At 46.7% G+C, this 12,512-nt stretch overlaps 1 protein-coding gene and 1 non-coding gene across 3 annotated transcripts; both read left to right on the forward strand.

Annotated features, from left to right (window-relative positions):
- Positions 1 to 1,486: 1,486 nt before the first annotated feature.
- Positions 1,487 to 9,147, forward strand: EIF5 (eukaryotic translation initiation factor 5). 2 transcript variants are annotated; one of them, XM_068399206.1, is made up of 12 exons: positions 1,487 to 1,551; positions 1,725 to 1,917; positions 3,984 to 4,263; positions 4,529 to 4,610; positions 4,841 to 5,013; positions 5,151 to 5,262; positions 5,981 to 6,120; positions 6,654 to 6,812; positions 7,012 to 7,173; positions 7,460 to 7,624; positions 7,865 to 7,999; positions 8,751 to 9,147. In XM_068399206.1, exons 3-12 carry the CDS (start codon positions 4,192 to 4,194, stop codon positions 8,841 to 8,843), a joined length of 1,293 nt encoding a protein of 430 aa, XP_068255307.1. In that variant the 5' UTR covers positions 1,487 to 1,551; positions 1,725 to 1,917; positions 3,984 to 4,191; the 3' UTR covers positions 8,844 to 9,147. The 2 variants fall into 2 exon arrangements, with proteins under 2 accessions (XP_068255307.1, XP_068255308.1); XM_068399207.1 differs by lacking the exon at positions 1,487 to 1,551 and having other exon boundaries at positions 1,568 to 1,917; positions 6,657 to 6,812.
- LOC137663261 (small nucleolar RNA SNORA28) lies at positions 5,644 to 5,767 on the forward strand. Its single transcript, XR_011048161.1, has one exon. It is a non-coding gene; the product is annotated as a small nucleolar RNA SNORA28 (small nucleolar RNA).
- Positions 9,148 to 12,512: the final 3,365 nt, after the last annotated feature.

The raw sequence follows: 12,512 nt of genomic DNA on the forward strand, positions 1-12,512 counted from the left end.
TAGCTCAGCTTTTACGATTTCTAAGAAAACCTCGTTTATCAGTCACCTTCATATTTTAATGCAGTTCTCTTGCATATCACACCAAAAACGTTCAAGATGGACTTGAAGGTTCAACAGGAAGTGTGTTTCCTTTGACCACACCAACATATTATCAAAGCGAGCCGGGAAACTTATGTTTCAAAACTAACTTTAGGCAGGAAGAGATTTAGAGTGTATGACATTATGTAATGTCACTACTAGTTTTATCTTCATTCCCTCTCTTTTCCTCTATACACCCACAAGCCATCAAGCAGCTTTCCAACGTTATTCAGTAAGGCACAGTGACAAGGACTGAGGAGTATTGTTCTGCTGGGGAGTATTTATAGGGGTAAGAGAGTTGGTTCATCATTCAACTGATAAAGTAAAAAAAAGTTCTTTGCCACTTGAACATTATTTGCATTCTAAAACGTCCAAAATAGGAATTCCTGTGATACTGGAAAAGCAAAGATGGAAGAAGATGGGAAAAAATAGACCACAGGGAGGAAAGGACCAAAGTCTTCTGCTTTTCAAGTGAATGTAAATTAAAACATGTATTTCATCCAGGGTCCCATTTCACCTAAGGAGGGCTGGCAACAGTTTACACTGAGAGTATATGCACATGGCATTGTATCATGTGTATTATGTGTAAGGTCGCCCAAGCACCCAGAGCTACCCAAAGCTGAGTCTTTATGACACTGACGTTAACAGGCTCTTTCCCGCACTCTGAAAGCAGGCTGCACAGGAAACACACAACTTATTCAGCCACTTAATTGCTTTAAATTATTTGTAATATAGGTGCTGCGACGTCAAGCATTCGGCCATTGCCAGCCTATTACAAGTCGCAACCCACCCCTATTTTCATTCCTACAGCATTGCAGGCTTTGCTTCCCCAGCAGCGCGGCCCCGCACGCCCCTGCCCAGCGCGGCCTTCCCCGGGCCTGCTCCGCGCCGCTGTCTGTGGAAAACGAGGCCGGGGAACGGGACTCAGGCCCTTCCCGAAGCGCCCAGCGGTACCGGCCTGCTCGGGCCCGGCCCAAAAGCGAGAGGGGCCCTTCTAGGGCACGGGGGCTGGGGCGTCGCGCCCGCCTGCCTGGGAGGGATGGCAGCCCTGAGGGGGAGCCGAGGGCCACCCCCCTGCCGCAGGGCGGGGAACGCTCTCTCGGCACAGCCAGCACGAAGGCAGCGCAGGCCGGGACAACTGACGCCCCAAGCCCTGCCGCACTGACTGAGCCCCCGCCCGCTCTCGCATCCCCCCCGCCCCGCCCCGCGCTCTCTCGCGAGACTCGGTCCATGTAGACGCGATGTCCTTTGGGGCACTGGCGGGGGGAGGCCGGAGGGGGAGGGAGGTGAGGCTGGGGGTGACTTGATTGATAGCGGTCGCCACCAGTGGGTGGGGGGGACGGTGAACGCTTAGCCAATAGTTTCGTCCCAAGGTGAGCGACGAGCCAATGGAGGGGCTGGGGGGCGGGGCGCGCCGCTGGCTGATTGATCCCAGCTTTGGCGTTGTTCAGTCACAGCGAGAACATTCTAGAGGTGAGTACGGGGCAGCCATTGCCGGGGTCCCGTCAACCGCCCCTTTCTGCCTGAGCTGCGCGCCGGCCGCCGCCCCTCCCTCCCCCCTTCCCTTTTTTCCCCCCTCCTCCTCCTCCTCCCTCTCCTCACAGCTGTCGCTGCTAACGATGCGCCTGATTGTCTCTTGCCCGCAGATTGTCCGGCACTGCTGTCCCTGCTGATACCGCCCGCCCCAGGACGCCGGGACCCGGAGGCTGCGGCGTCCGCCTCCGCCTCCCGCTCCGTCTGGATATAAACGCCCCCACGGCCCTGTTCTCCTCGCATACTCGGCTTCGTCGCAGCCCGGGGCGAGCAGCGTTGGGTTTATGTCTTTATTGGACGAAAACGGTGAGCGTTAGCACTGGGCTAGGGTGGGTGAGGACAGTCGGGATTGAGAGGAGGTTTCGGGTACTGAGAAGGTGAAGGGAGCGGGCGGGCGGGTGCCTTAGGCTGGGCTGGGGCGTCGGCTTGTCGGTAAACGGTGGGTAGTGGGAGAGGTTTTGTGTAACGAAGTGGCCGGGATCTTGATAAGAGGGGGAGGAGAAACGAAGGGAGGAACAAACAAAAGCCCCAACGCTTCAATTGCACCTGTTGGCTGATTTTTTTTTTTTGTTCGTTTTGGGTTTTTTCTTATTTCTCTTATTTTTTTTGTTCTTTAATCACCGCCATGCGACGAGACAAGATGGCGGCGGCTGGGCCGCGCCTCCGCGGGCTGTGGGCGGGCGGGGAGGGGGTGCGCGGGGGCGGGGGGGGGGGGGGAGCTGTGACGCAGTTACAAACCCGGGTCGGGGGGGTGGGGGGAGGGTGTGTGAGGGGGGGAGCTGCTCTTTAAGGGTTACCCCCGGAGGGGGGGGGCGGGCAGCCGCAGAGCGTTCCCCCCTGGCTGCTGGAGAGCGCATGTGTGGCTGGAGGTGACACCCCCCACCCCCCCCATGTTTTCAGGGCTGACTCAGTGCTTAATTGCTGCATTTATGACTCATCACAGGGCTGAGGGGGGCGGGGAAACGGTGCTTTGAAGCAGGGAGTCCGTCTGCCTTCCCGCTTTTTCCTCTGTGCATAGCATATGGGAGGGTGGTGCTTGGGATGAGGTGTCTTAGGGACCAGGAGAGGGAGCTTTAGTCTGCAGCAGACAAAAGCTGTAATCTGGAAGGAGGAGAAGCCGCGAGTTCTTTCCGAGAGCTCAGTCACCGAGATACCTGGTTCCTCAATGCTGCTGCAAGCGCATGGTCGGGTCACATGGTGACTCTTTTTAGACATCTTGGGGAAGGAAACCTCGTGCGTGAAGCAAAGTCTGCAGTGTGCTTTTTGCTGAGGAAGGGCAAAACCACATCTGGGCTCATGTAGAACACAAGGCACGTACAAATCTGTTCGCTTCTTGTGTGAAGAAGTTGTAAACCTGACTAGAGGGACTCGGCTCATGCGGCACCAATAGACGTGCTCTTGTGCATAAACACTAAGAAGGGTATTTTAATGTGTCAGCGCTTCTGTCGTTAATGATAACAACGTGATGACGTGTCAGAATAGCCACGCTGTAGTCAGGGTTGCCCGTGTAGTCAACCGGTTGTGGCTTAAGTACTCTTAGATCTAATTATAGAGACACATGTTAATTTAAATATGTAAATACTGCTTAAGGCAACTTTAATAATAGGATTCATCCTCCTTCCCTCCTTCCCCTAAGAGAAAAAAAAAAAAGACAACGGGAAGAGCTGCTGCAGTGCTCTGTACCTCTGCATTGCTAGGCTTTCTACAGTGAAGCAACTCATGTCAGACTTTATCAGGCTTATTGTTAAGTCAAAACGCAACAGAAGCTGCTATGAGAATCCATAAGTGAGAGGGAGAATTACCTAATTTTCAACTCTTTTCCACTTCGATCCAAAAAACTGGTAAGCCATGTAAAAATTACGTTGGGCTACAGATTGCTGCTGCTGCTTCGTCTTACGGATATTTCTCAACATTCTGACAGACTTGGGTTTATGTGATAGGTTCATGCTATGGTGTGGAATTTGAAACTTTTCCAGATTTTTCTACTGCTTCCTGCAAGCCTGAGATGTATCACATGACCATCTCTGTGCAAGAGCTATGGGTCTCAATAAATCAAGCAGTGTTCCTTTCCTTGTTCATCACAGCACTCCTATCAGTAGTTAATTGTACAGAAAGTAGTCTTAAGCTGTTCAGTGCTTTTTTGGGTAGTAAGAAAGAAGAGGGTGGAAAGCTCTGTGGTGTAGTTGAGGAAAAGTTGCTTAGCAGTGTAATTTAAGGCAACTGTTTTCCAAGTTGAAGAAAGCCATACCATAAAGAATGTTTTTTTCCTTCTTTTCACGCTAAATGTAGTCCCTTATATAGCTCTGTATCAAAGTCTGATTGGTGCAAATGAAGATAAACTTGGTTTCTTTTCTGTTTATTAACACTTGCAGAGCTGTTGCGCAGCCACTGGTACCTGTATTGGGGAAACATAGCATACAAGCAAGAACCTTACAGCCTCAGTGGCGAAAATTTTTTCATGTCAGAGACCGAGAACTCTTGCAGTCGTTTATGTCATCCCGTCTTCTCCAGACAGAAGATACCAAAAAACTGCAATCAAAGATCTCTTCATCTTATTGATAAAGCTACTAATAAGGCAAAATGTCTGTCAATGTCAACCGCAGTGTTTCAGATCAGTTCTATCGCTACAAAATGCCCCGTCTGATTGCCAAGGTAACTTACTAACCATTCGTGGTAAGTAGGTAGTGTTACACACTAGTTATCTGTTGATAGAGGAGGAAGAGAGGTGTGAGGTAATGATAATGTTTAGCCAGTCACAAGGCAAGGACGATGTCTGCTCCTTTCTGTTGGAACTAAATGCACGTTAGCTCTTCTGAGAAGACGCACTCAAAGCAGAACTTCGATGTAGTGAAATGGGGAATACAGACTGGGTTTGGCTGTTGCAGTCACTTAATCTCAAAACACTTTGTTTCTTTAGGTGGAGGGCAAAGGAAATGGAATAAAGACAGTTATAGTCAACATGGTTGACGTTGCAAAGGCGCTTAATCGGCCTCCAACGTGTAAGTAGTCTGGAGTGACAGCTTTTTTTTTTTTACGCTTTTATGTTTGAAGCAGTGGTGTTAAGTGGCTAATAAAGCATTAATACCATTCTTTCGAGATTTATAAGAAAGAAATGTGATTATCTCAGGATGAAATAATGAACAGGAAGAAGCAGTAGCATATTTACTTGCTGTTAAGAAATCACAGTGAAGGTATGAAGACAGTGGTGGTTATTATACTTTCTTTACAGATCCTACCAAATTTTTTGGTTGTGAGCTGGGAGCACAGACCCAGTTTGATGTTAAGAATGACCGTTACATTGTCAATGGATCTCATGAGGCGAATAAGCTGCAAGACATGTTGGATGGATTCATTAAAAAATTTGTTCTCTGTCCTGAGTGTGAGAATCCTGAAACTGATCTGGTGAGTGCTCTCCATACAAAGTATTTAAACCTCTGGCTTAATCCTGTGGACAGATAATGTAAACATCAGGTTTAGACTACAGTGCATAATAGATCTGTAAGTGGTATGTTAACTGGAGTTTGTTTTTTTTCTTACAGCATGTCAATCCTAAGAAACAAACTATAGGTAACTCTTGCAAAGCCTGTGGCTATCGAGGCATGCTTGACACAAACCATAAACTCTGCACGTTCATTCTCAAAAACCCACCTGGTAAGTGTGTTTCCTTATTTGATGGGGGTAAAGGGAACTTCTTCAGTGTGAGTGCTGTTAATGAAATAGAAAAACAAATAGCTCACATCTAATTAAAGTGTAAAAAGGCTCCAGCACACTGCTAGAGTATGTTTGTGGGTCAGGATGAGCTGTGCTCATAGTTTCAATATGAGCAGTCTCTTCCATTGTGATCCTGTATCCTTCCCAAGTAGAAGTATTTGTGAAGAGTTTAATTTACCTGTGCAGGACAAAACTGAGGAGGAGGAGGAGAGCTAGTCAGCAGGTGTTTGTTGCACTTCTGCCTTAAGGTCAGCGTGAAGTAGAAGGGTAGGAGGTAAAAACAATATAGTAAATGCTAACCCTGAGGTACTTGTTTTGTGCAAGCAACACTCTGTAGTAAGCATCTAGTTGCCTGCTGCAATTTAAGCTTGCTAGAATAGAAAAGTCTAACCTATTCCAGGGGTCTCTGCTTTGTGAGGTCACCTGTTATATAGACTTGGACAATCTTATGTCTTCATGAGAAACAAGACTTCACTGGAACCAGGGGTTTCCTCAGCAGGTGTACATCTGCCTTGGATGTATCTGGGGATGGGTATTACATATAACTTGCTGCTAATAAAAGCATGTAAACCCACTGGAGGATTTGGCAAAGGTGCAGTCATGCAGGGACTTCAGCTTTCTGTAGTTCATAGAATAAAACAGTAAAATTCACTTGCAGAAAGTGGTGACACTGGTACAGGAAAGAAAGAAAAGGAGAAGAAGAACAGAAAAGGCAAGGACAAAGAGAATGGTTCTGTGTCCAGCAATGAGACACTTCCGCCCCCACCACCAGAGGAGATTACTCCTCCACAGGTTGTGGTAAGTAGAAGAGAAAGTGGGGAGATGGGGGGGTGTGGCGTCTTTATCTGATATAAAACTTCTAAATCACTGATGTTCCTTGCAAGTCAGCATTGCACCAAAAGTTCTTACTGTCTCCGGAACTTCAGTGCTAGAACAGAAGTATCCCTGTGTTTCCTGTATAGCAGCTTTATCAGCTCTTCAGTAACCGTCTGTGTGCTCCTTGCCGAGTGGAAGCTGCATACCCTTTACAGTCCAGGTTCTTGGAAAGGAGTATCTCATAAGTGTACTAGATAGAGTGGTAAAACTGCACTTCAAGTAACCCTACAGATGGCTACAAACTCAAGTCTAGCTTCCATTACTTCTTTCCTACATCTGCCCTTACTCCATCATTGTTGACTTTCAGATCACAGTGTAATCCTTTTTTTTAGGGAAAAATCAAAAAGTACGTGTGTATAGAGATGCTCTCTAATCTGTATCTAGAAGCAACATTCATCTATTGCTAAGCTTGTAGTAACATTGCATGAATCTGTTGGTTTGGTTTTGCTTTTGAGGAGGAGGAGGATGATGATGACTGGGGTGAAGACACAACAGAAGAAGCCCAGAGGCGTAGAATGGATGAAATCAGTGACCATGCAAAGAACCTCACGCTTAGTGAAGACCTGGAAAGAACAGTGGAGGAGAGAGTCAACTTACTATTTGATTTTGTGAAGGTGAGTATTCTCTGGGTGGTTGCTTGGTAGCCACTCTGCTGTAGTCATGTAACACCTTGGTAAGGAGACTACATGCAAGCTGCCTAAGCTTCTACTGAAGTACAGGTTCCACTAGTGGTGGGGAAGGAAGTGGTGCAATAGAGCACTGACACAGACCTCAAGTAGCTTTAAAACGTTTCTGTCTATTCCTGTCTTTTAGAAAAAGAAGGAAGAAGGTGTCATTGATGCATCTGACAAAGACATTGTAGCAGAAGCAGAGAGACTGGATGTAAAGGCTATGGGCCCTCTAGTTCTCACTGAAGTCCTTTTCGACGAAAAGATTCGTGAACAGATCAGGAAATACAGGCGTCACTTCCTTCGTGTAAGCAGTCCCTTTTGCACCTGGTGTAGCAACTGTTGGGGTGGCTTTTTGTAGCAAGTGCTTGACTCTGCTCTGGATTGCTTGGTATGGGGAAGATGGCTTTTTGTGTTTGTTTTTTTGTTGTTGTTTTTAAACACTACTTTTTAGCTAGGGAAAACTATTAGGAGGGTTAGTATGAACTGTTGTAGATTTTGCTGTCTCACTGAGTTGAGAGCAGAAGCAGCAGCTCTTTCTGGAGAGTGAAAAAAAGCTAATTTAATTGCTTTTGCTTTTATCACAATTCTAGTTCTGCCACAACAACAAGAAAGCTCAGCGGTACCTTCTCCATGGCTTTGAGTGTGTGGTAGCCATGCATCAGTCTCAGCTTATCTCTAAAATACCACATATTTTGAAGGAAATGTATGATGCAGATCTTCTGGAAGAAGAAGTCATCCTTGGCTGGGCAGAAAAGGTAAGGGGTAGTATTTCACGTACTATACCAGCTAAGTCCCTGAATGTAGCATGCTGCATCTGGTTTCTCCATTCTGGTGTAATAGTTTGTGCAGATGTCTGGGAGAAACCTCTCTTTCAAAAACTCATGAAAGGCAGTGGGGTGAGGTTAGAGTTCTGAGATAGGTTCTTGCTGTATTTGGGTATGATCTGATGTAAACTCCTTCAGTGTCAAAGCAAAGGCTGTGTACTTGTCTTTCAGGCCTCAAAGAAATATGTTTCAAAGGAGCTTGCCAAAGAAATCCGTGTCAAAGCAGAACCATTTATTAAATGGCTAAAGGAAGCTGAAGAAGAATCTTCCGGTAATGAAGAAGAGGATGAAGATGAAAACATAGAGGTAGGAAAGGCTCATTTAGTGTAAACCAACTCCAAGGTTGCACTGTTCTGCACACTTAGGTCTTGTGCTTTGTTTTAGTGCACTACAAAATAGTTTACTTGATGTGTTACTGTGCATGTTGAATGGGAGAAACTCCTGGTTTCTAATGCTTTGTCAGAGTGTTTTTGCTACAGTCACTTGCCTACCCAAGGTCACTTTTGTAACAGTACAAGTGCATCTTAGTAGCCAAAGACTCATTGCAGAACAGTACAAAGGACCTCTTGCACAGTAGTAGTTCATATAGTGGAAGACTGATGAGGTATTGTGCATAAAGCCTCGTGTTTAGAAGAGCTAGTTGGGTGGAGGTTTGTTAGAAGAGCTGATTAAAGAACAAATGACCATTTTTCTTCACCATTTAGGCCTGGGTAAAATCTGTTAGCTACACCCCAGCTGATCGTGGCTGGGTTTTTTGTTCATTTGTTCTCCCAGTAGTATGTACTCTCGTTCCTGGATATGTACGTAAACGCCTCTGCCTTCTAAAGACAGATGTTAAGGTGCAGTTGTAGTTCCGGCATGCCTGATTCAGGTTTCCTGTGCAGTACTAACTCTTGTACTGGAAGGTGCTATGTGGTGCATTTCAGAACATGGAGCAGCATGTTGAGCTGTTCGTGGCAATAGATGGGAGGGCGGGTGTTGCAACTCCTGATGTTAAAGTTCTTCTAGTGCTAATGATGGCAGTAGGTGCTGTAGTAAGTGTGTCTTGTCTCCACAGGTGGTGTACTCCACAACTGCCAGTGTACCTAAAGTTGAAACTGTGAAGCCTGCAAACAGTAAAGATGACGATATCGATATTGATGCCATTTAAAGTGATGCAACATAGCTTCCAGCATAATCAAACTTCTCTGCATTTTCTGCCAGAAGTGTGACTTGTATGTGCACAAGCTGAAATGGCTTAACATCCTGCTACTCTTTGTACTCTAAAAATGTATCTTTTTACTGTGACTGGTCTTGTGTAACTAAGCCTAATACCAAGGAGTCAGCACGTTGGTGAACTGATCTAGTTTGCAACTGGCATGTTCTGTTTTGTTTTTCTAACTTGTGTTGGACACATACTTGGAGCACATTTATACAGCTGTGGAAATAAAGGATTTGGTTTTGGTCAATCTTCATTTGTGACTCTGAACTCCCTTATTTCTTTTCCAAGTAAGTATTTACACAACTTGGTGAAACGTGCAAAGCTTGAGACAAAATGACAAAAATATCTTGAATGAGACAAAAAAAAAACAGCGTTAGCTTAGAGGCTGTTGCAAGAGTGGAGATCTGAAACCTGGACAAGAAGTAGGTGGTGTGTAATCTACAGTGTACCCATGCCAGCTTCTTAAAAGGCGGCTGTCTGGATTGTGATCCTTGCAGGCTTTCTTTAACAAACTTCTACAGATGTTAACTGTGTTTTTTCCAGATGTTTTCACCAGCTCCATTATGTACAGGTGTCAGTGCTTTGACCAGAGCAGCAGAAACCGGTACCTTGATAGAGTGCGCTGCTGGTGAGCAGCTGGTGTGGCCACAAGCACTGCTGTGCAGTGTCAGTGTAGCAGGGGAAATCAGCACCCCACTCCAGTCTGATTAGGGGTGCAGAGGGAAGAGCGTGTGACGTGTGGCCTTGAGCACGGGAGTCCCTGAAACTGAGCTGCATCTCTCTGGCAGTGAGTTTTGCAGATCCTAAATGCCAACGCTGAGGGTACCGGATTCCTTTAGAAATTAGTACGGAGAGAAGCCACGTCCATCTCAGTGAGGAAAGTGATGTGACAGGGTGCGTGACAGGTTCTGGCCTAGGAATGTGGGTCGGGGTGGCGGTGGGGGAGGTTTTTTGCTGGCTTTCACAGCTTTTTCTTCTGGAAAATCAAGAGTGGCAAGGGAATGATGAGAGTTTTTTCATTGAGGTGCAGTGTTACAAGTTTTGAGAGATCGAGGCTCTGGTGCACAGTGAGCTGCTTTTCCTGATGAAATTGGTTTACCAGAACACAATGAGATGAAGGGGAAGAGGTTTGCTCGTTACAATAGTGGTGACCTGAGATGCAGGTTTTCCTCTCCAAAACGGGGGCATGTAGATCTGAACTTAGTGCTGCATTCAGATTGTCACTTGGCACTAGCAGATGTGGCAAACTGTTCAAAAGATGGAATGAAGCATATTAAAGTAATCTTTTATTTTAGATAAGTTTTTATTGCAGTAGTACAAAAACATGATTTTTTTAACTTAAATACAGGTTTATTGCTGTCTCTTTTTTTTTTTAGTCTAAAAGAAAAATTGTTCTTTAAACTGGGTTTTTAGTTCAAAAGTAACTGTCAGTCGTTATGCTTGTGGAGAACCTGGAAGATGAATTAATACCTATGTGACCTCTCCAGCAGATACCTCCTCCTGGTGCAGGCACATGCCTCCCTTGTGTGACAGTTGTGAGCACACAATTGTAGGTACTTGCCTGCCAGGCTGGAAGCAGGGTTGGAAAGGTTGAGATCCCCTGAGAAAAACCCAGCGCAGTACAGTGTAGTTGTTAGAGAGCTGATGATTTTTGCCTGGTACTGCTGTAGAAAACTGTATGGACGGGTTTTAGTTTGTGTGGGTAGCAACTGGGAGACTAGAATGTGTGGGACTTCTGTAAAGCAAAAGGCTAGAACTTCAGGGGTGGTGACAGAGGAAAGGGTTAAAAACACCATTAGCTGGAGGCAAGGTTTCAGACCTGGGCTTCCTCCTTGCTTGCATTACCTGTATCTCCCAGTCACGTTGGTGATGGGGGTCTAAGACTTCTCTTCCTCAAGTTATGCCTCCCTGGTAGTCACCTGTTGCAGTGGGAGGTGGGTGTTTGTACATGGGGCAGGTTCCTTGGGTAGGGGTCTGAGCTGCATTCGCCTTTCTGAGCAGAATTCCTGCTTGCAGAGGGAATCAGGAGGAGCCTTGGGCTTCCCCAGGAGCGTGTCACAGCTGCAACGTTGTTGAGGAATGCTGTGGCCCTCTAACCGCACAAGAGAGTTCTCTGCAGCGTGGGCAGTGCCCTCTCCTGATTCTCTGAGCCTCATTCTTAGCTTGTCCAGATCAGTGCAGTTCACCAAAACAATCAATTGATCCATGCTGAGGGTCTGCAGGTGCAGCTTTGCGGGTCCAGGTTGATACCACATCTAGGATGTGACCAGATTTCTCTCTGAAGCACATGTTGCATGGTGTTGGCTGCTACCAGCTGTGACACAGTGAAGTTTCATTTAGGATATAGTTAGTTTCATTTTAGAGCAGACTTGATTGTAATTGCAAGTTGCCACCAAAGGCAATAATTTTTTTTTTTTTCCACCCCAAGACCTAGCGATGAGCAAGACAGATCTGTTCCTTCAAGTAGAGAAACTAGGAAATAAATCCACCAAAAAAATGTTTTTCTGTAGGATCAGTGAACTGATGATGTCATAGCAAAGCCATATGGTGGTAGATTGGGTAAACAAGGTGGGAGCATGCAGGGAGTGAAAGTGTTCTTGTCTGGTAGCCCACAGGTGGATCTGATGAAGTGAAGTGGTATCTTAATATTCAGACATGGGGGAGGCTTCTAGAAGCACTGAGGCCACCACCAACTATGAAATTCCTGGCAGTTCCACTTCTCGCCATATTTTCACTACTGACCTGTCAGCCTCAGCGCTGTGCCTGGGAAGATCATGGAACAGATCCTCCTAGAAGCTATGCTAAGGCACATGGAGGACAGGCAGGTGATTCGAGACAGCCAGCATGGCTTCACCAAGGGCAAGTCCTGCCTGACCAACCTAGTGGCCTTCTATGATGGAGTGACTAAATCAGTGGACAAGGGAAGAGCTACAGATGTCATCTATCTGGACTTCTGTAAGGCCCTTGACACAGTCCCTTACAACATCCTTCTCTCTAAATTGGAGATAGATTTGATGGATGGACTGTTTGGTGGATGAGGAAGTGGTTGGATGGTCACAGCCTGAGGGTGGTGGTCAATGGCTCAATGTCCAGATGGAGACTGGTGACAAGTGGTGTCTCTCAGGGGTCTGTACTGGGACCAGTACTGTTTCATATCTTCATCAATGACATCAACAATGGGATCGAGTGCTCCCTCAGCAAGTATGCAGACAACAGCAGGCTGAGTGGTGCGGTTGACACGCCTGAGGGATGGGATGCCATCTAGAGGAACCTAGACAAGCTCAAGAAGTGGGCCCATGTGAACCTTGTGAGGTTCAACAAGGCCAAGTGCAAGGTCCTGCACGTGGGCTGGGGCAACCCCTGGTATCAATACAGGCTGGGGGATGAAGGGATTGAGAGCAGCCCTGAGGAGCAGGACTTGTGGGTACTGGTGGATGAAAAGCTGGACATGCGATGGCAATGTGCGCTCGCAGCCCGGAAAGCCAACCATATCCTGGGCTGCATCAAAAGAAACGTGGCCACCAGGTTGAGGGAGGTGATTCTGCCCCTCTACTCTGCTCTCATGAGACCCCACCTGGAATCCTGCATCCAGCTTTGGAGTCCTCGGCACAGGAAGGA

The sequence above is a fragment of the Nyctibius grandis genome, chromosome 4, assembly GCF_013368605.1.
Source record: "Nyctibius grandis isolate bNycGra1 chromosome 4, bNycGra1.pri, whole genome shotgun sequence".
Taxonomy (NCBI): domain Eukaryota; kingdom Metazoa; phylum Chordata; class Aves; order Nyctibiiformes; family Nyctibiidae; genus Nyctibius; species Nyctibius grandis.

What these genes read in the sequence shown, in the direction of transcription:
- EIF5 (XM_068399206.1), top strand. Translation starts at nt 4,192, where the DNA reads ATGTCTGTCAATGTCAACCGCAGTGTTTCAGATCAGTTCTATCGCTAC. An exon ending in TGCCCCGTCTGATTGCCAAG is followed by an intron (nt 4,264 to 4,528) that starts GTAACTTACTAA and finishes TTGTTTCTTTAG; the next exon opens with GTGGAGGGCAAAGGAAATGG. An exon ending in TACTATTTGATTTTGTGAAG is followed by an intron (nt 6,813 to 7,011) that starts GTGAGTATTCTC and finishes CCTGTCTTTTAG; the next exon opens with AAAAAGAAGGAAGAAGGTGT.